Raw genomic sequence first — 23,960 nt, 5'->3', positions numbered from 1 at the left:
CACTGATACAGGTCCCTATTCCCTGTGTGATGTGGATGTGTTTCTAACCTCATTTCCTCATCTGTAAAAGGAGCCCATTGGATGAAAAGCGTTGGGTACCTGGCAGCTCTAAAATAACCAGTATGTTCTTATTCTAGTTAGGTTTCTATTTACGTAGTTTTTCGTGTTCTTCATTCATGGAGCACTAGCTCTGTTACGCATCAGAGATAACAAAGATAGTAGTTCCCTGCCCCCACCCAGACCACTGTTTGCAGTTCAGGGTTACCCAGAAAAGGCAGGAGTCGGGGTGGGGAGGGAGCTGTCAAAGATACCTGCTGTGCAGGTTACTCTGATAAACGATCCTTTAATTAGCTCCTAGAATGGTTTACAACAGCCTGTGTTAAAAATTAGTTATTCATTTGTCAACATTTCTGGAGGAAACCTGATAATCTGGTTACCAGGAATTCTACATCCTCTTAGAAACAATGTTTCTCAACTTCTTCCTTCCATAGCAAATAAATTACTAAATTTCTAAATGTTTTAAACAGATGTAACTTTCCAAGTTTCCAGGAAATTGGGCGAGTGTGCCCACACACAGCAGCAGGTACATGATGCAGTCTTTTAAAGAATGCTTCATTGACTATGGAAGTGGATAGAAACAAGGAAAGGGAAACAAGTGGACAGCAGAAAGGGAAGCAAGAGATCGGACAGAACACTAAGAAATGACTGACCTGCTCCCCAGTGAGGGATCCTGACTGGAAAAGAACCAAACCAACAAGGAGAGAGTGGAGAAGGGGTAAGATTAAAAAATATAAAGAGGGCTTACACTGGTAGCATCTGCATCAGGGCAAATAGAGAAAAAGGTTTGCTGCAGCCATCAGTCAGGCCTTCAAAACGCACAGATAATCCTGGTCACTGGTCCCTGAGCTGGAAACCATCACTCAAAACTCCCTGCTGCATCTGTGGTCTGACCACTGTAAAAAAATTACCTCCACAAACTATTGTAGTTAATGTTGAGATTTTGAAGCAAACAATATTGCTAGTGATCACTGCTTAAAAATTCTGCACGCGTTTATCAGTAGAAACATTTTCTCAAATGAGAATTATGTAATACATTTAAATTTACACAGCCTTTAAATGCTTATATAAGCATTGTAAAGTTAATTTTTCATTTGACATTGCAGAGATTGTATAAGAAAATTTGGTAAGCACTAAAAAAGAAAATAAATATTCTTTGAAATGGTTCTTTGGTTTCTCAAGTTTTATGTGTATTTCCACAGAATTATTTTTCCAAAATTGTAACAAAAATAATAAGAAAATACTTTACACATGCTTTAAATAAGTTTACAAATGCTTTAAAGTGTTGTTTACTAAGATGGTCATCTTACCATTTGAAGTTCATTTATCTTGGTGTAACATAATGCTCTGTTATAAAATGCTATATAACTGTTTTTATCCATGTTGATAGCTGTAGTTAAATCTGTAATCGCTAGTTTATAAGTCTATAAAGAAAAAATAATTAAGTGAGAAGGGTTAATCATAATGGACTGAAATTTAGTTGTAAAATAAATTCTTGACTCTATCAGAGTTTTGGGAATACTCATTTAACCATTCTGTGTATCATCCGTGAAATTAAGACAATCAAGCTAACCTTTCACAGAATTAATTAAGAAGGTCCCTTGGTAGGAATTGCTATAGTTTCTCTCACCTGCAAATAAAATTCAATATATAAACAACTTTAAATGATTATCTTATTTCCATTGTTGCTATATAGCAAGGAAAAAATTAAATTTCTTATGGATAAAAGAGAAGCAAGCCTTATTCATCCAGCAAACATTCACCAGAGCTTGCTTGTTTCTTCACTCGCACTGTCATATCACATAATCGTCATGTTTTCTATCCATGTTCTCTTTTGCTTCTCTTTGATGCTTCTCTGATACCTTAGATGATCCATTTATATAGATAGTAATTTTCATGGAATTAACAGGTAATGCAAGGTCTTACCTTTGCTTTAAGGTATTATTTGCAAACTATTTCATATGAAATGGCTACAAAGAAAGTTCAGAAAAGAAACACAGGGAGAAAAAAAGTATTCCTTGAAGCATCAGATATCAATAGTGTTGCTACACCCAGTAATTTCCATTTAGGAACCATAAACTCAAGTAACAATTTTGTTCTGCGTGTATAACTATATTATTTAAAATAGTAAAATAATAAAAAATTTCAAACAATCCAAATGTCCAACAATAAAGTGGTTAAAAATACACTATGGTGGAATATTATGCAATCATTAAAAATGGTATCTTCAAAGATTAAATATAAGAAGCAGGGCACAACACAGATTATGTAAGTAGCATAGTCACAATTTTGGAAAGTATATATTATATTTTATTAGGAAAAAAAGACAAAATTCAAATACATCAAAATGCTCTCAGGAATTACCATTTGATGGTGGGAAAACAGGTGATTTTAATCTTCTCCTTTATTCCTCTCTGTATTTTCCAAATTCTCTACAATGAATATTACTTTCCTAATAAAAATATATAATCAGTGCTATTTAAAATGCAAATGTCAAAATAAATATCACCATTTTATGAAAAATTATGAATTGAAATCCTTTTGATGTACTGTCAAAGTGTAACGCCTTCTATGTAGTTCTGCCTTCATACCATGGCAATTCTCCTCTCACAGAGGAAAAAAAGGAAGTGAGTCCCTCCTTGGCACCCGAGCAGCCACCCACTCTAAAATACCAGAGAACAAGGTAGGAAATTGCCTTACCTTGTTGTAGTATTTCAGAACTCCTCTGTAGACGTAGGCACACACACTCTGAGGATAAATTTTGATGGCCTCATTACAACTCAAGATTGCTTTGGAGTATCTGCCTTTCAAACCATAGTAGGCTACTCGACTTAAATATGCCTTTTCAGAGAAAGAGGAGGAAAGCAGGAACAGATATTTTAGTAAAAGCATCAGTTCTACCAAAATATATGGTAGCTGGGACAAATTTATGCCACCCAAAGATGGTATAAAATATAGACTTTTTGTCACTCTCTTTTATTAAGAAAATTTCAAACATACAGAATAATTGAAAGAATAGTACAGTAAACACCCATATGCCTACCACCTGGATTCAATAATTATTAACATTTTTCAATCTTGTTGTATTTGTTTTTTTCTGAACTATTTGAAAATAAGTTGTAGACATCATAAAACTTCACCCCAAGTCTTCCAGTATGCATCTCCCGTGAAGACATTCTCCTACATAACCACACTACCACTGTATATCTAAGAAAATTAATAGTATTTCCCTAAAATCATCTAATATTTCATCCATATTCAAATTTCATATGCTTTTAAAATCAAGATCCAACGGAGTTTCACCTATTGGATTTTGTGTTGTCTCTAGTCTCTTAAGAGGCAGGAATCAATGTGACAGTGAAACAAGAAGTAAGTAAAATTAATAACATAGTATATAAAAGAATTATTAATAGGTATATTAAAATATTTACAATATTTGTATACACCACAATTCACGAAGCACTTTTACCTATATAATTTCCCTGTTGGAAATCATATTTTTAGTTCAAGGGGAAATACAGATATATGGATTATTAAAACTGCTGAAAAGTAGGTAAAACTAACTGACTGTTGCTAACTAATAACAATAACATTTAAAGATTTAATAGTTTTAGCAAATTTAACACACTTTCCAAACCACTGAAATTGTTCACTTAAATACCTGGTAATGTTTTGGATCAAGGGTAATTGCACGATTAAAATCCAGGATTGAACTATCCTTGTGGAGTTTTACTTTACAAAGCCCACGTTGATAAAAGCCTTCTGCAAAATCAGGATCTGCTTTCACAGCTTTTGTAAAAGAATCAAAAGCCTAGAAGAGCAAATCATGTAGTGAGTAGAATGTATTAATTTAAAATGTTAATAAATTACAGTATATAACTATTGTTGAAAAGTTTTCATTTTAGTTTTTGGTCATTTTAAATATGTTTCTCCCAGCGAACCTTGTGGAGCAAAAAAAATTTATGAACAAGCCAGATTTATTATTATAATTTACAGGTTCCCTTACTCCCAGACTAATGTCTGCATAATCCATGTTGTTACAATACTTTCAGAGGTGTCACTTTAATCATTATTCTTCCTGTTGTGTTTCTTCAAAGAAATCACAATTAGTACATTTATTTTCCATGTGGGCCAGCAGATATATGGTTACAAAATTTCAAAACAATGGAACTCCAAAATTTTTCCTAATATTGTAAAGCAAAGCTAGGTTTCCTCTGCTTGTCCAAAAGGGCTAAAAACATGAAAAATATTTGTAATTAATCTTATATTTATTGTAATTTCTTAATGGAACAACTAATCAAGTGCAACTCTTTTTTAAAGTTATGAAGATGCAAGTTTCAGACACTGTCCACCCCTATGAATATAAGGACTGGAATGGGGTGTGTGTGTGTGTGTGTGTGTGTGTGTGTAGTTGTGGGATATTCAAAAATAGCCAATGGAAAATACATATTTATCATATCATTGAAAACTTTCAAATGGAGAATTGTGTGAAATAGCCAAATACTGGATAAATACATAATAATTGAATCAACTGGTTTTCAATGAATCTGGTTTTATTCTGATTTGAATTGCTCAGTTGTCAATAAGAGAAATCAAACAGTGTCCTAATCATTTTCCATTTATTCTACATTACACTGAAGCACTCAATATAAAGTACTTACAATTTAATAAGTAAATTTATACTAATGTGATGAAATTTTGATATAATAATTTCTTACAATTAAATTTGTTTAGTGGGAAACATGCATTAGTCTTCCGAATAGTGTTGACAAACAAGCAACAATAAAATGTTTGAATAAATTAAAAAATGTAGTAGGTTTTGCAGGGTGCAGACTGCCTATAGTAAGCCAAGCTTTATAAGAAGCTTTGGTCTAGTCACTCACTGTTTAGGTAGCCTTCAGAAATGGAACTGAATGCAAGGAAACAATTTCTAAAACCATAAAATACCTATGCTCTTAAATACACAAAATACCAGTTTTAAGTTGCCTTCCTCCATGTAACAAAGACCCAAGTGATACAGACAGTCTGATGAAGCTGCTACAGCATTTCGTCCTTTATCAGAATGAGAAAAGATATCCAACGCCTTTTTAAACATTCTCATGGCTTCCTATAATGATTTAAAAAAAAAGAGAGGGAAGGGAATGTTTCTTTCTAATATTTATTTAACACAACAGCCTTAGATGTTAAAAGGAATCCTGAGCACACAGCCCTACTCTCATTTCACAAGAGGACACACAGACCTGGTAAAGACACAGATCTTGTCAGTGCACCAAGAGGGAGGACTTCTGACAGGCAGGAAATCTGACCCACCCAGGTGCCTATCCTACAGGCAGGTACGTAAGCAGGGTTACACAAGTGGACTTTTGGAACTCTAATTTCTAAATTCTATAAGTGTATTTTCTCATAGTCTTAAATCAGACTTAAATTTATAGACCAATTTATGACCAATTTCCTAGTAATTCTCCTGAAGGGAATGCCGGGCAGCTATTAGGTAGTAAAAGTTCTCCACTGATAATATCTGAGGTTGTTTTAATCAACTTTTATTTTGTCCTGCTATGCTCTCAAGGGGGTTCCATTGACACCAGAAAATAAACTAACATCAAAAATTACCCATTTAAACTATTCTGTCAAAATAGTTGAAACTCTTAATGAAAAAAATTCAATTTTCCAAATAGAAACGCGTTTTCATAACTAGCTACTCAATGTATTTACCTAATATATAGAAATACAGCTACTTGTGACTCTTCAGCTCACTTTCTTAATTATATTAAATTGCTAAAGAAACAATGAGGTTTAACTTGGATATGCTGTGTCCTTTGTGCCCACACTTAGTTGACATCACATGTCTACAGCTTACCTCAACATTCATCCTTCCAGCCTCACTCTCAGCACATGCCTTTGCAATAGAAAAAAATGCATCACCTTCTCAATTTCCCTCATTTTTACTTTTCAAAGTCTCTATATCTTCTTCATGTCCATCTTTTTTTCTCCTGTCTTTGAATGGTTTCCTTTCTTCTTTTCAGAGCTAACTCCTCAAGCTGTGCCCTTGACCCCAACTCCTTCTGTCCCGCCTTCTGCTTTTGGATCTCTGCCCCTTCATTGCCTCCTGGAGTCCATAAAGTCTTCCATCACATTTAAATTTAAATGAACACATCTTCACTTCCTCCTCTAGCTGATGTCCCACCTCTCTTTCCTTCACTACTCTAAAAAGTAGTGGACGCTCTCGTAGGGCAAATGTACATTCCAAACACAGTACTGCAGCAGCCGTGTGGAGAAAAGCTTGGAAGAGTTCAACACTATTATATAATTCAAACAAAATACAAATATGTTCTGGACTAGGATAATGACCAGAGAAATAGAGAAAGGAAGTGGATTTGAGAGACATTTAGAAAGTAGAACCAAGAGAGCATGACTATTGATTGTGTAGAAGAGGGACACAATCAAAAGTGACTTCAGGTTTCAGGGAGGTTAAAGTAAATTTAAGATTATTCCAAAGAAGGAATTTGATATCATAAAGGTGTCAATTCTCCCTAAAATAATCTAGAGATTCAATACAATTCAATCAAAATTCCAGCAGGGTTTTTAATGAATCTTGACAAGCTGAATTTAAAATCTTGACCAGCTGGAAGAGTAAAGGCCCAAGAATAACCAGGAATTTCCTGGAGAAGAATATGGTGTGGCAACTTGCTCCACCAGATGTCAAGAATTACAATAAAGCAACAGTAGTTAAAACATTGTACTATTAGGCCAGGGATAGAAAAATTGACCAAAGGTATAGAATAGAGAGCCCAAAATCAGATCCACACATACATGAAAGGTTATAATAGGACAGATGTACCACTTCAGATCTTTGGTTTAGGAGAACATTTCAATAAATGATACTGGAACATTTGAGTATCCATATGGGGAAAATTGAAATTTTATCACTATCCCACATTCAAAAATATCATTTAAGGTAGAGTGAGGTCTTAAATGAAAAAAGCAGAACTTTTAAACTTTTAGAAGAAAATATGGGAAAATATCTTTATGACCTTGGTGTAGGGAGGGAATTTTTAAACAAGAATTTTTTTTAAAGCTGTGACAATAAAACAAAAAAAGATATATTCAACTACATTAAAATTAAGACCCTCTGCTCATCAAAAGACATCATGAAGAAAATTTTAAAACCAGCCACAAATTGCAAGAGGATACGTGACACACATGTAACCAACCAAGGACTAATACACAGGACTTATTTTTTTCAATGTCAAAAATCAATATGGGGCTTCCCTGGTGGCGCAGTGGTTGAGAGTCTGCCTGCTAATGCAGGGGACACGGGTTCGAGCCCTGGTCTGGGAAGATCCCACATGCCGCGGAGCAGCTGGGCCCGTGAACTGCAAGTACTGAGCCTGCGCGTCTGGAGCCTGTGCTCTGGAACAAGAGAGGCCACGATAGTGAGAGGCCCGCGCACCGCGATGAAGAGTGGCCCCCACTTGCCACAACTAGAGAAAGCCCTCGCACAGAAACGAAGACCCAACACAGCCATAAATAAATAAATAAATAAATATTAAAAAAAAAAAATCAATATGAACAAGACAAACAAAAATGTGTACAGCAAATTGATAGAACAGGAAATATAAGTGGCTATAAACATATAAAAAGATACCTCAACCTTTGCTCAAACTGAGAAATGTGAATTAAGACCATAATGAGACATTAGTTTTTATCCACCAAACTGATAAAAATAAAGTAGACAGCACCAGTTATTGTAGAGGATGGAGATCAACGGGAATACTCATATACTACAGGCGGGAGAATAAATTGGTACAAACCTATGGAACAATGTTGCATTTTCTTGAAAGTTAAACATTTACATTCTCTACATACCAGCAATGTTAACAGAAGACATGAAAAAGAATATTACCCTTACTCTTAAGAGGAGAAAAAACAAAAGGAAACAACCCAAATATTAATTAACAGAAGAATCAATAAATAAATGGTATGGTTTAGTTTTGTAAAAAAAAAAAAAATATATATATATATATATATATATGTAAGTAGTAATTCCAAGCACAATATAAAAATTCCATTAATAGGTTTAGTAAACATTACTCAAGACTTTTCACCTTGTTCCTCTTGGCCTTCATTTGAGCTTTTGCTAATAGAGCATACATGGTGACCTCAGGCTTATTCAAAGTGATCCCATCTAAGACCTGAATGGCCTTGTCATGGTTCTCACAAAATGAATAAATGAGTGCTTGCTGTATAGGACTCAACTCAATGAGACCTAAAAGGAAAGGAAAATTTATCAATAACTTTCCCAAGTATCTAGGACTTAGAATATAATTATTTTAAGACAGTCAAGCAATTCAATAATCTATTTTTACAATATGAATTAATAAATCAATATGATACTAAAATCTATTTACTGTCAACAAACAATAAGACATTCCAACTACGAACAAACAAACAAAAAATAACAGTATAAGCCTGGTATTTCCTATAATAATCTCTCTCACAAAATTCACTAGGCTATGAAGCATTTTACAAATTGGTTAGATATATGTGAAACTGAAGTTTTAGTTTCAAAATCTAACTTTGACTTTCAAGTGAACCCTTCATGCTATCTATATAGAGCTACTGAAAATAGTATAAAAAATTTAAAGAAGTATTTCTTTTTAAATTAAGACAATATTATAATTTTACATTGATTATATTTACCTTCGGTCATTTCTGCTACTTGATAAATAGTGAACTTTGCAAGATCATAGCACTTCATCCTAAGAAGATATTGTCCTCTGGAAGAAATAACAGCTTTTTAATTCCAGGCAGTTAAAAATAATTTTTCTAAAATAAAGTTTTTTATACTCAGTTACTTAAAATTTTAAATTATAATACATTGATTCATACTTATTATAATACATTTATTCATACTTATGTATGACAAAAACAATGTGAAAATTATAAACATTTTATGTAAGTCTAAATAGGCCAATTAGCGTGGAGATATGAGAAGAAAACAATTTAGGAAATGTGAAGCTGAAAGAAAAACAGTCAAATCTTTTTGTAATTATCGGCATTTAAAAAGTTATACTCTGTGAGTGTGTTTCATGTTTGGTAATTGCAATCATTGTTGCTTTTGTTGTGGTCATCCATGTACAATGCTTGGTGTCAGTCTATTTACCGCTTATAAAAATAAAATACAGTGTGTGTGAAAAAAAAAAAAGTTATACTCTGTTGCTGAGAAATTTTAAAAGCTAAACACAGTTTAAGGGGCATACAAATGGAGAAATATTTACATAAATTGTTAAAATGTGGTTCAAGAGTTAAAAGACGAAGCAAGACCTTATCAGAAAGCATTGTTCCAGTCCATTTTCCCATTTTCTGTAAATCCATTTCCCATGTTAGTAATTATAATATATTTTTGGTAGTGATAACTCATAATTTGCAATGGGTCTTTTATAGCAAGCTCTACTGCATTTGAAATACAATTCAATGTATCTTTTTTTTTCACTGAATTATCTGAGGTTTATACTTGGTACCTCTGGGTACACAATCAAAATATATTACCTTACTTTCATGAGATCTGTGATAACTGTCTAACCAGTAATCAAGAGAGGCCTCAAAGAACTTAAACACAGACAGTTGTGTTTTGATGCAAGGACAGAACAAAGGGAAAGATCTGTTATCTTATATTATGAATTAAAGTTTAACAAAAACAACTATATCTGACTTGCTGGTTTGGAGATGGCCATTTCTGGGAGATTAAATGTAAAACAAGGAGGCTGGAAGGATCAAGAAAGAACTAAGGATTCCAACAGCTAGCTCAGATACTAAGTTATCCCAAGAAGAATTCTATTTCTATGCACATACCTTATTATATATAATTGGATTCCATCTGGCTGAAGGTGGATAGCTCGAGATAACTCTCTTACTGCCTTTTTCAATTTGTGCAACTGTTGAGTGATAAACAGAAACTTAGCTCTTAATAATACTGATTGCTTCCTTTCTGATAGTTATTCCCTCCCACCCTTCAATACAGAAATTTTGCAGGAATCTCTCCTAATACACGTGTTTCTTAAGAATCATCAAAGCAAGTGGGATACAGAGAAGTTAAAAAAAAAATTTATGAAGCAAAGTCTTTTGTTTTTTTTTTAATTATCTTTAAGTTTGAAGAATGATCACACAGATCCACAAATATATAGTTTTAAATAAATATGATTATATCATATATTCTAGTTTGTTTTTCCTTTTTGTTTAGCTTTTCAGTTTTTCTCCCTCAACCATAACACCTTTTACACCAAACTTTACTCATGTTAATAAACTAGCTTGCAAAGGAATGTAAAATAAAAAGTAAAAGTCAATTCCACTTAAAAATAAGAGAGGAAAAACAAGCTTGAACTTACTGAGTAAAATGAATGAATAAAACAAAATACAACAATGATGAAAAAGATATCTGTTTAAAATCAATATACAATGAAAAGTAAACAATGATTCTTTCCTTAATACTGGTTACAGAGCATAATCTGAATTTATACAAATTTTTACAAACATTGGGGAAATTACAAAAGGGGGAACTAAACACATCCCAGCAAAATGAACCTGGGACAACAAACAACTCCTCTTACTATGCTGACATGGTGATCAAAACATTTGTGCATGGAAGTAGACAATACCCGTTAAAATGGTACAAAGTGTTTGGAGGAAATAGTGGGTGGAGTCAAAAGAGGGAATTCCAAAGGAGGGAGTTTGAGATGTTTTTAAATAAATTTAAGAATTACTGTGGAACTTCAGGCCTGCTGCTTCTCAAGCTAACCCTGATCAGGTTGGTGTAATTAATAAACCACCTTGTCATATGCCTGCATTGCTCCACCTGGTTCCAATCATACATATCTATGCATTGAGGACACCCTGACTGGGAATGATGGAAGCTCACTCTCTGGTCTTTACAAGCTTTCCTGGGGTTGGACTTCACCAGTTAGCATTAGATTGGATTTACCCTGGAGCCTAAACCCACACTGTAGGCATATGTATTCTTCTATATACATACACAGGGTTTGGTTTGTCATTGTTTTATCTACATGGGATCATACTGTATACACTTTAAAGCCTTCTAAATCTTGTTCTAGAATATCTCTTGGAAATCCCTCCAAATCACCTGGCATAATTCTAACTATTCTTTTTATTGACTATATAATAGTCTATAGTGTGAATACAACATAATTTATTCAACCATTACTGCGAAGAGGTTTTTGTCTCCTCAGAACAATGAGTCTTTGAATATATGTGCTTACACCTTGATATTATGCTGGTGCTTTGGTTTCTAAATACGCTCGGAGGAAATTCCAACTTCCCCATAAGGCCTCAGTTCCATCAACAGGGAGTGAAGCAAAAGGGCCACACACAATCCCCACCCCTTCCCAACAGGGATCAAAAGCAAACCTGCCCTGGGGACAATACCAAAATGGCCCCAGGGTCTTCTGCTTCCATCATCAGGAAGGTAAGGACTTAGTCACACTGCATCCTGAGATGAAGACAATGAGAACAGAGCCTCTAGCAAACTCCCAGTGGACATGCAGTGTGAGCAAGAAATGAACCTTTGTTATTTTAAGATGGTGATTTTGAAGTTTTATTTGTTGTTGTTTTCCACAGCATAACAGGCTATCCTGACTGAAACCGATGTGAGGAGAGGACTTGTAGGAGACGAGGGCAGAAAGGTAACAAGGAGCCAGTTCACATGAGCTCTTGTAGGCCTTTGGCTTTTGCAAGATTTGGCTTTTATTCTGAGCACAAAGGGAAGCTATTGAAGGGTTCCAGGCAAAGAAGTGAAATAATCTGATTTATGTTTTAACAGGATCACTATGCTGCTGTTTTGAAAACCCATCAAAAAGGAATAAAGAACAGAAGCAAGAAGACCAGGAGGCTACTGCAATAACCCTGGTGAGAAATCCGTGTCTTGGACAGGACGGTCAGTGATGGAGCAGTAGAAGGGAATATCTATTTTGAAAGGTAGACACAACAGCTAACAGTCTTTATCTCTGGAAAGTCCAAGTTGGTTGGAGTCAGAGAGAGCTCTTATTATTTACTACCTTGTTTGAATTTTACACTAAGGATATATTATTTTTTTAATTTAAATAACTTGTAAATTTTAAACAAAATTTAAAGGAAAGTGTGAATGATTTGGACCCCATTCTATGCACAGATCCCATTCTATGAACTGACCCATTCACTCACTCCTCATACATACACACACAAAACTGATGGACTCTAAAATGTTAACAGTAGTTATCTCTAGAGAATGAAATAATGGATGGTTTTTAATGTATTCTTATTTGCATACATATATTACATGTGGTAAATATACATTGCTTTTGTAATAAGAAAAAAAACAGGTATTATTTAAAAAAAAAAAAAAGAAAGACAAAAATTCACACCTAATCAGGAGAGGATTTTTAAGTGGGTAATTATAGTTAACTATCAATATATCTATCTAATATGTATCGTTTATAAATGCATTAGGCTCTGTAATTAGCTGAAAAAGAATACATTGATATATTTTAAATTACATTGAACAAATATTCAAAAAATTAAAACTTTCTTAAAAAATCAAAGTTCTCAAACCTTAAATACCTTATGATAGACTTCTGCTCGACAAATATAGCTTTGAATATACATAGGGTCAAGTCTAATAGCCTCAGAAAAATACCAAGTGGCTTCAATGTAGTTATCCAGGTGTAGTAGATATATGAGGCCAATATTTATATAAGCCAAAATAATGGTTCTAAAAAAAATGAGAAAGCAAAATATTCTTAGACATTTTAATTATTCCAGATGTTCTCCGATTATAAATGAACCTAATGAAATACATACATCAATTTATACCAGGGTTCTTTCTCAATGTTTAAAGCAAAATAAATTAGTTAAATACTTTCTATTAAAAATTATAAACACCTTTATGAAATCCTTAGTTAGGAATAAACATTTGTAGAGTCTGTCCTAGGAACTGATTTCCTGAAGTCTCCTAGACTCTTAGCAATACTTCACTCTTCCTTGACTTAATCTTGACTTACCTTGGATAACAAGCTTAGTTTTCCTCAACTCAAAAGTTTTTGCCTCAAGCTGTGTTATATTCGCCAAGAGAAAGCGTGAGGAACAGTAAGAAAGAGCAATATTCTCGAGGTTTAGGGTTAAAAATCCTCTCCACAGAGGTATTAACCCATTTGCTTTTCTATATCAAATAAAAGTTGTTTTTCTCTCTTAGAATCAAACAATTTTCAATGTAGAAATAACCTTACAAATTATTTGTTCCATGCTTCTATTTCAAAATGAGGAAACTACACATTCTGTATCCCAACTGCACAGAAGCCCTGACCCTTTTACCGACTGCCCACTTTCTGGCTTTCTGCAACTGAAACCCATTTCCTTCTCTTCCTGACTCAAAAATATCCCAAAGAAAACCACTGTGGCCATTGTGGAGCCATGTTCCATGACTTTTCCCAAGTCAAGTTCAAAGTTTACCTTAAATAAGCTAAGTAAGCAGTCTGCCGGTTGGCACAGAATGGGCATGATTTGTTACTCTTTCTGACACCTTCCATTTTAAAGAATACTTCTTTGGAAAGAAGGGGAATTATTTAATTAAATTCTACTTTTTACAGCCTGGCTTTCTGACTAGTGTATGTAACTTTCAGTCTGTTCCTTCCTGAACCTATGTTCTAATGGTATTTGCTTTTTTATTTTACTTTACTAAACAAAATGTAGTCAGAAGTTCTAAATAGAGAATTTCTTCCCACTGAGTCATATATTGTGCCTAGCAACAATATATCAAGCAAATATTTTGCCATTATTTTAAAACTTGAGGACAATTTTCCATGAACTTAACTTCAAAAAGTTTTAACCTGGGCATCCCCAAACTGCTCTTAATTACTGGTTGATTTTGCTATCCTTGGATTTAAACTCCTCTCAAACCCATTCGATCTCTAAAGTTTGCAAAAGCATCTGAGGCAAACAGATATTGAGAATAGTTTTTATTTTAGAAGTAATCTTATTTTCAGAGGTAGTATTCTAATTCTAGGATGACTTCATAATTGTCTCGTTTTTACAAGGTTATTAATGATGAGGGGAGAAAGCTTTTTCTTTCACCTTGGTATTTTCTTTATTTTATATAAAAGTGAAATCAGTAAGAATAAAAGGGAAAACATACCTTTCTAGAGAAATAACAGCTTCAAAGTCACAAATTGCCAGCAACCAAAGTTTTAGATTCACATAGAGTATGCCCCGATGTAGAAAACAACTAAGATTCTCATAGCCATCATTTATGAGAGCTTAAAAATAAAGGTATATATCTTATTCAGGTTCTGAACAAACATATCTGAGTTATATTTTAGCCTATGTCCCTTCCTACTGCTTATTCTTATTTTTTAACATTACATAAAATAAAACATATCTATAATGATTGTACTTATTTGGTGAGTAAAAAATAGTACCCACATAAAAAAGTGTATTTGTTTATAAGGAACAATGTGACTATGATGGTTCACAAACTCATTAGAGCTGGAAGAAATCCTGGTATTAGTCTAGGATAGTCCACTCACTTTACAGATGAAGAGATTAAGGTCCAAAGGGGCCAGGTACAGTGACCATGCAAATCAATGGCAAAGATGGGCCTAGAATCTAACCTCTGATCCACTGCAGTGGATTGCAGTCAGAAAGGCGCCATTGCCCTTGATGGCTTGTTATTATCTGGAAGATAGGAAGGCATCATTACTGGCCAAAGAACAGGTTCTGGTACAAACCCAGACTGGGGCAGGCAGCAGAGGTCAGGCTTACACACATAAACCAGGAAGGGCAGCTCAAAGAGGCTACTCCAATTGCAAGCAGACCTTGGAGTTAAGGCAGGCAACTTGACTACGCATATCCCAAAGAACAGAAGCATGGGGCAAAAATAACCTCCTCTCAGGACTCCAGGCATGTGGCTCTCATCAGTGACTAGTCTAGCAGTCTAAAGGTTATCTCGTGTCTCCTCACTTGCTGATTCCCCCTCAACTTTCAAAAACATGCAATGAATTAGATGAGAGATCTACATTTGATCCACATCGCCCAAGCTTCTCAAGTTAAAAAGGGAAAGTTCTGCAAAAAATGTACATAATGTTCACAGCCTGGGACACAAATATGCACAATACTAGATTTTGGGAAGTATTCCTAGTGTAAGCAGTGATCATACAGATTAAGTAATCACTTGAAGGCCATTTGACTGCTCAGTTCACAGTATGACTGTCTAGCAAGGAGAAAAATAGCTGCAGTTGGTTAGTTGGTTGCTCTAGAAAAATAGAAACATTCTTCTTTTTAAAAATTTTTTTTTAATTTTTGAATTTTATTTTATTTATTTTTTTATACAGCAGGTTCTTATTAGTCATCAATTTTATACACATCAGTGTATACATGTCAATCCCAATCGCCCAATTCATCACACCACCGCCACCACCCCCCTGCCGCTTTCCCCCCTTGGTGTCCATACGAGAAACATTCTTCTTGAGGAAACAAAAATATTAGAATTACTTATCCTCTCTGTGCTTCGGTTTTCTCATCAGTAAAATGGAGATGATAATAGTACCTACCTCATAGCATTATTCTGAAGAGTAATTGAGACACTCCATATATAGCATTTAGAATAGTGCTTGGCAAGTAGTGAAATGCCTAATGAATGTTAGATATTATTATTAGCTTAGAAAAATATATTGAGGGTCCTTTTTGACTGTGAAAGATAAAACTCCTTAGGCTATCCTATAGGAAAAGACTGAGGCTAAAATAAAGCTGGTCTGCTCTGAATAATTAAATAACAAGGATTCGTATTATTGTGATAGCCTAGAAAAGAGCGGGTGAGGAGCCCAAAACTTGAAGAAGAGGGAAATATGAGAAAGCAGCTTTTAGGAAGACCAGGAAGAAAGGGGTTTAGCCAGATGGCAGATGGACAGAGCTGACAGAGACCAATAAAAGATAAACTTACAGAAATAAGGGTGTTTAACCTTCAAATTTAAATTATCTGTGCTAACTTTATCCTCTGAACCCTAAAACATTTAGTAACAGATGGTAGCCGTGAGCAGTGAATTGGTGAACAAAAATGGAGACTCAATCAGACAGCAGAAATTAGGTACAAAGATTCCAAGAGAATTGAACAGGAATCCTCAGTTCTCTCTTCTAGGAATCCTTGGAAATAGAAGGGAGGGCACTAGACTCCTCTCAGCACATAGGATGGGCTTTGAGTTATTTTATTTGAATATTCATGGGAAGGGTGACCTCAGAAGGCAAATGGATTTAGAGATATCAAGAAACAATCATCTTTTGGAGTTCCCTGGTGGTCTAGCGGTTAGGATTCGGCACTTTCACTGCTATGGCCCGGGTTCAATCCCTGGTCAGGGAACTGAAAACCCGCAAGATGCAAACCACTGCCAAAGGAAAAAAAAGGAGAAACAATCATCTTAGATTGCCTCCCCTGAGGAGCTATGTATTCTTTTTCTAAGAGTCTAGTGGACTCCTTAATCTCTAGATTCTGCCTCATCTAGGATGTTGGGATTCTAGCACTTTGCACCCAGGTGAACACAGCCATGTTTGGAGTGTTGGACTCTGGCTAGAATTTGCCAGTCAGGATGCGCTAATTTATTCAGCTGGACACTGTTTACTGAGCATTTATTCTATGCCCAGAATTGTGGACATATTCATAAACCAAGGATGCACTGGTACAGGGTAAAGTGGAAATGGCCACTTTTAGCTGTTGGCATCCTCTTACTGAGGATTCTCAAAGCCCATTTTTAGTCTAAGGGTTACAAAACTCTGAATTTGACTAATCCATGGGCTGGGTCTATGGAGTAGGACACAGCCCACCAGGAAAAATCACTGCCATTTTAGCAAGATGACTAAGAAATAGGCCTGGATTTCCAGAAATAGCCTCAGAACTTCATATATAGAAAGAGATTTCTTTGATATGATATTCTTTCTTTGTCACAGTTGTACACACGTAAACACACACACAATCATACACACTAAAAGGGAATATTAGAAACACTTTTACCTAAATTATTGTAGCTTTAAGTATAAATAAATATATATGCTATATAAATATATATAAGTATATATATATAAATGTATAACAATATACATATTACATTAGTCATCCCACATTAGTATTCCACTCCATGAAAGTGAGCTGCTGAACCTCAGATTAAATTCCCATGTATTTGCCATTAAAGGTGAAGTACCTGAAACACTATAATCCTGCAGTGCTCTAAGAGGGTTACTCTTCCTAAATAAGCAGGCTCTGTAATACAATGCTAACCAGTTATTAGGATCTAAGTGAATTGCAATAGAAAGATCTTGAGTTGCTTGCTTATAAAAGTGCCGTTTAAAATACACTCTCCCTCGGTATGTCCTAGAAAAAGAAAAAAATTCATTTTAACATGTACTGCAAAATATAAATTTTCTCTTTTTGGCAAACTTATACAACTAATTTTATATTTGAATAACAACTTGTGATTATTTCTCTTTGCTTCCCAGGAAAGTTTAGTCATAATGTTAATAGCAAAAAGGATATGGACATTTTATAAATAAATATGTAAATATATAATAAAATACTTTATTATTATACGTATAAATAAATATATAAATATATAATAAAATACTTTATGCTTATTGATAATATTATATATTAATTACATATATGCTTAATAATTATTATTATATTTCTTACATTTATCAGAGAGGTGTGTCAATAAAATAAATGAGGCACCCAAGATACACTGAAGATACACCCCCAAAAATGGGAGGCTGCTCTATCTGCAAGGGTAAAAGCTATTGCATCAATTTTATGAGTTGAATTCTATCTCCATTAACTTCTGACTTCAATTTCTAAATTTTCATTGACCTATATCAACTCTGAAAATCTCATCTTCAATCACTTAATAATGTAAAACAAATCAGTTTTTACTGCTAAAAAAAAAAAAAGACAATTAAGGAAAAACAGGAAGAATAAGCTAGTAGGTTGCCTGCTCTGAAGAAGTTAAATCCAGGGGGAGGAAAATAGATGTTCAAGAAGGTTATAGTATGAAAACAATGGTAATTTGGAAAAAAGAGTACAGCAAGTAACAGAGGTCTTTCAAAAGCACTAAGCATCCTAAGACTCAGGATATTTTATCATGGAGCAAAATATTTTTTACCGCACATATAAGAAATGTCTTACATAGTTTCTAATGAATATAAGAATCTTACATTTATTTTTAATAATTTCTGATTGCTAAAGACTATTACTAATTATTTCTAAGTATATATATGATTCTGAACTTAAAATTTTACAGAATAAAACATTACTAATATTTTTTGTAGGATGCCATTAAGTCATGTCAATTCCTCAAACACACTGACTTTTGCATCCATTCCTTCTTTCATTTCTACTGCCTCAGTACTGAAGACCCTCATCAGATCACATCTGGGCTACTACTTTATTCCATTCTTATCCCTAGAGCGATGAGATTTGATCATCAGATAATAAAGATCACTTTTCTCAAAAACTTTCAACAGCCCCCTATTGACAATGGGATAAGGCTGAATTCTTTAAAAAGGCATATAAGGCCTCCCATAAGATAACAACACATTATAACACCTTGAGGTAGAACAGGGAACTCCAAAACTCCACCTTTCCACAAAAGCAATGAATAAGCGGGCAAACACTGTCAGAAGCAATTAAAGAATTAAGAATCTAATTAAAAACTTAGAACCACCAGGGTAATGCTTAATAAAGGAGGAAAAGCTGCTGAATTTTGGTAAGAGAGCTCTGTGGTGTTCTAACTCACCTTATTTCCCTCCCCAACTTCCCAGACCCATGGTGGCCTTGAAGAAAACAACCTGCATTCCTGATGCAGGTTACTAGTACCAGAGGGAACAATATAAATCTTATTCTCAAAGAACTGTAGCTGTGTAGTTTTGACCTGTCTGGTGGATCACTGAAAGACTGGCTCAAATGTTTCCCTTTGTTTTGACTGCCTTAGAGCTTTCCCAGGGCTGATGTGACTTTCTGGATGGTATTTATCAAAGTCATTTAAAGGCAAATGTATTAGCTGCTGCCACTTGGGGCAAGGGATAACAGTTGGGGCAGGCAATAGTCAAACCAAAAACCCTTGTAAGAAAGAAGGTGGAGAAGGAGATACCAGGGCGATGAGGGCTTTAGAAAGTTTCCGCATATTGTAGGGAATCTAAAAGGCCACATGCAAACCCAAGGCTGAAAGCATGCACAGAAAAGACCTACGAAGACCCTTAGCTTTCACCTCTGGTTAATTCAGTCTCTGTGCAAGTAGGACATGAAAGCTAAGGCACTGAAGTTGTCTGGATAAGCATTCAAGGAGTGCCCCAAAAGAGAGTCAATCTGCAAAGACTGAGAGAGTTTTTTTTGTTTGTTTCATTGGTTGGTTTCGTTGGAATCTCAGTCAAATCACTAGCTGACTACCAAGTTAACAGAACACAGACTTCAGTGGCCACACATGACAAAGAATACAGACTTACAAAATATGTTCAGAAAAGTCACTAAACAAACTACATGAACGACAAGAAGCAGCAACAAAAAACACTGGAAGAGGAGGAGGTGAATCTGATATCCAAAGGTGCCACATAATAATATTCAAAGTGACTACTTTTCAACAAAAAATTACAAGTAATGCAAAGGAAGAAGAAAATATGGCCCATTCACAGGATAAAAAGAAAAAAATAGAAACCATCACTGAGGAAGCCCAGACATTGGACAAAGACTTAAAATCAACTGTCTTAAAATCAACTTAAAAGACTTTAAATAAACTATCTTTGGGAAACCAATGGCGGTCCAGTGGTTAGGACTCAGCGCTTTCACTGCTGGGGCCCAGGTTTGATCCCTGGTCAGGGAACTAAGATCCTGCAAGCCATTTGGCCCAGCCAAAAACAAAAAACAAAACAGAACAGTCAGCTCTACCCACCTCCAGAGCCTCCCATCAAGCCTCTTAGATAGCCTCAAACACCAGAGGGCAGACAGCAGAAGTAAGAAAAACTACAGTCCTGCAGCCTATGGAACAGAAACCACATTTACAGAAAGATAGACAAGATGAAAAGGCAGAGGGCTATATACCAGATGAAGGAACAAGAAAAAACCCCAGAAAAACAACTAAATGAAGTGGAGATAGGCAACCTTCCAGAAAAAGAATTCAGAATAATGATAGTGAAGATGATCCAGGACCTTGGAATAAGAATGGAGGCAAAGATTGAGAAGATGCAAGAAATGATTAACAAAGACCTAGAAGAATTAAAGAACAAACAAACAGAGATGACCAATACAATAACTGAAATGAAAACTACACTAGAAGGAATCAACAGTAGAATAACTGAGGCAGAAGAACGGATAAGTGACCTGGAAGACAGAATGGTGGAATTCACTGCTGCGGAACAGACTAAAGAAAAAAGAATGAAAAGAAATGAAGACAGCCTAAGAGACCTCTGGGACAACATTAAACGCAACAACACTCACATTATAGGGGTCCCAGAAGGAGAAGAGAGAGAGAAAGGACCCGAGAAAATATTTGAAGAGATTATAGTCAAAAACTTCCCCAACATGGGAAAGGAAATAGCCACCCAAGTCCAGGAAGCGCAGAGAGTCCCATACAGGATAAACTCAAGGAGAAGCACGCCGAGACACATAGTAATCAAAGTGGCAAAAATTAAAGACAAAGAAAAATTATTGAAAGCAGCAAGGGAAAAACGACAAATAACATACAAGGGAACTCCCATAAGGTTGACAGCTGATTTCTCAGCAGAAACTCTACAAGCCAGAAGGGAGTGGCATGATATACTTAAAGTGATGAAAGGGAAGAACCTACAACCAAGATTACTCTACCCAGCCAGGATCTCATTTAGATTTGATGGAGAAATCAAAAGCTTTACAGACAAGCAAAAGCTAAGAGAATTCAGCACCACCAAACCAGCTCTACAACAAATGTTAAAGGAACTTCTCTAAGTGGGAAACACAAGAGAAGAAAAGGACCTACAAAAACAAACCCAAAACAATTAAGAAAATGGTCATAGGAACATACATATCGATAATTACCTTAAACGTGAATGGATTAAACGCTCCAGCCAAAAGACACAGGCTTGCTGAATGGATACAAAAACAAGACCCATATATATGCTGCCTACAAGAGACCCACTTTAGACCTAGGGACACATACAGACTGAAAGTGAGGGGATGGAAAAAGATATTCCATGCAAATGGAAATCAAAAGAAAGCTGGAGTAGCTATACTCATATCAGATAAAATAGACTTTAAAATAAAGAATGTTACAAGAGACAAGGAAGGACACTACATAATGATCAAGGGATCAATCCAAGAAGAAGATATAACAATTATAAATATATATGCACCCAACACAGGAGCACCTCATTACATAAGGCAACTGCTAACAGCTATAAAAGAGGAAATTGACAGTAACACAATAATAGTGGGGGACTTTAACACCTCACTTACACCAATGGACAGATCATCCAAAATGAAAATAAATAAGGAAACAGAAGCTTTAAATGACACAATAGACCAGATAGATTTAATTGATATTTATAGGACATTCCATCCAAAAACAGCAGATTACACATTCTTCTCAAGTGCGCACGGAACATTCTCCAGGATAGATCACATCTTGGGTCACAAATCAAGCCTCAGTAAATTTAAGAAAATTGAAATCATATCAAGCATCTTTTCTGACCACAACGCTATGAGATTAGAAATGAATTACAGGGGAAAAAACGTAAAAAACACAAACACATGGAAGCTAAACAATACGTTACTAAATAACCAAGAGATCACTGAAGAAATCAAAGAGGAAATTAAAAAATACCTAGAGACAAATGACAATGAAAACACGACAACCCAAAACCTATGGGATGCAGCAAAAGCAGTTCTAAGAGGGAAGTTTATAGCTATACAAGCCTACCTAAAGAAACAAGAAAAATCTCAAGTAAACAATCTAACCTTACACCTAAAGAAACTAGAGAAAGAAGAACAAACAAAACCCAAAGTTAGCAGAAGGAAAGAAATCATAAAGATCAGAGCGGAAATAAATGAAATAGAAACAAAGAAAACAATAGCAAAGATCAATAAAACTAAAAGCTGGTTCTTTGAGAAGATAAACAAAATTGATAAGCCATTAGCCAGACTCATCAAGAAAAAGAGGGAGAGGACTCAAATCAATAAAATCAGAAATGAAAAAGGAGAAGTTACAACAGACACCGCAGAAATACAAAGCATCCTAAGAGACTACTACAAGCAACTCTATGCCAATAAAATGGACAACCTGGAAGAAATGGACAAATTCTTAGAAAGGTATAACCTTCCAAGACTGAACCAGGAAGAAGCAGAAAATATGAACAGACCAATCACAAGTAATGAAATTGAAACTGTGATTAAAAATCTTCCAACAAACAAAAGTCCAGGACCAGATGGCTTCACAGGTGAATTCTATCAAACATTTAGAGAAGAGCTAACACCTATCCTTCTCAAACTCTTCCAAAAAATTGCAGAGGAAGGAACACTCCCAAACTCATTCTATGAGGCCACCATCACCCTGATACCAAAACCAGACAAAGACACTACAAAAAAAGAAAATTATAGACCAATATCACTGATGAATATAGATGCAAAAATCCTCAACAAAATACTAGCAAACAGAATCCAACAACACATTAAAAGGATCATACACCATGATCAAGTGGGATTTATCCCAGGGATGCAAGGATTCTTCAATATACGCAAGTCAATCAATGTGATACACCATATTAACAAATTGAAGAATAAAAACCATATGATCATCTCAATAGATGCAGAAAAAGCTTTTGACAAAATTCAACACCCATTTATGATAAAAACTCTCCAGAAAGTGGGCATAGAGGGAACCTACCTCAACATAATAAAGGTCATATATGACAAACCCACAGCAAACATCATTCTCAACGGTGAAAAACTGAAAGCATTTCCTCTAAGATCAGGAACGAGACAAGGATGTCCACTCTCACCACTATTATTCAACATAGTTCTGGAAGTCCTAGCCATGGCAATCAGAGAAGAAAAAGAAATAAAAGGAATACAAATTGGAAAAGAAGAAGTAAAACTGTCACTGTTTGCAGATGACATGATACTATACATAGAGGATCCTAAAACTGCCACCAGAAAACTGCTAGAGCTAATTAATGAATATGGTAAAGTTGCAGGATACAAAATTAATGCACAGAAATCTCTTGCATTCCTATACACTAATGATGAAAAATCTGAAAGAGAAATTATGGAAACACTCCCATTTACCATTGCAACAAAAAGAATAAAATACCTAGGAATAAACCTACCTAGGGAGACAAAAGACCTGTATGCAGAAAACTATAAGACACTGATGAAAGAAATTAAAGATGATACCAACAGATGGAGAGATATACCATGTTCTTGGATTGGAAGAATCAACATTGTGAAAATGACTATACTACCCAAAGCAATCTACAGATTCAATGCAATCCCTATCAAATTACCAATGGCATTTTTTATGGAGCTAGAACAAATCATCTTAAAATTTGTATGGAGACACAAAAGACCCCGAATAGCCAAAGCAATCTTGAGGGAAAAAGACGGAGCTGGAGGAATCAGACTCCCTGACTTCAGACTATACTACAAAGCTACAGTAATCAAGACAATATGGTACTGGCACAAAAACAGAAACATAGATCAATGGAACAAGATAGAAAGCCCAGAGATAAACCCACGCACCTATGGTCAACTAATCTATGACAAAGGAGGCAAAGATATACAATGGAGAAAAGAATGGGGGGATGGTGGTGTGCTGAATTGGGCGATTGGGATTGACATGTATACACTGATGTGTATA

General features: G+C 35.1%; 1 protein-coding gene across 1 annotated transcript in view; it reads right to left on the bottom strand.

Moving 5' to 3' along the window:
- The window catches only part of TTC6 (tetratricopeptide repeat domain 6), a 214,670-nt gene that overhangs the window by 25,029 nt on the left and 165,681 nt on the right, over window positions 1-23,960 (bottom strand). Inside the window, exons 15-24 of the mRNA XM_061182474.1 lie at window positions 17,289-17,458; window positions 14,237-14,357; window positions 12,667-12,817; window positions 9,910-9,992; window positions 8,758-8,834; window positions 8,163-8,323; window positions 5,030-5,164; window positions 3,719-3,868; window positions 2,758-2,898; window positions 1,368-1,481 (exon numbers count right to left, since the gene is read on the bottom strand). Of these exons, the coding sequence (XP_061038457.1) occupies window positions 1,368-1,481; window positions 2,758-2,898; window positions 3,719-3,868; window positions 5,030-5,164; window positions 8,163-8,323; window positions 8,758-8,834; window positions 9,910-9,992; window positions 12,667-12,817; window positions 14,237-14,357; window positions 17,289-17,458 (1,303 nt within the window). The remainder of the gene's footprint in view (window positions 1-1,367; window positions 1,482-2,757; window positions 2,899-3,718; window positions 3,869-5,029; window positions 5,165-8,162; window positions 8,324-8,757; window positions 8,835-9,909; window positions 9,993-12,666; window positions 12,818-14,236; window positions 14,358-17,288; window positions 17,459-23,960) is intronic.

The sequence above is a fragment of the Eubalaena glacialis genome, chromosome 2, assembly GCF_028564815.1.
Source record: "Eubalaena glacialis isolate mEubGla1 chromosome 2, mEubGla1.1.hap2.+ XY, whole genome shotgun sequence".
NCBI lineage: Eukaryota > Metazoa > Chordata > Mammalia > Artiodactyla > Balaenidae > Eubalaena > Eubalaena glacialis.
This window is presented reverse-complemented; position numbering and strand designations above follow the sequence as displayed.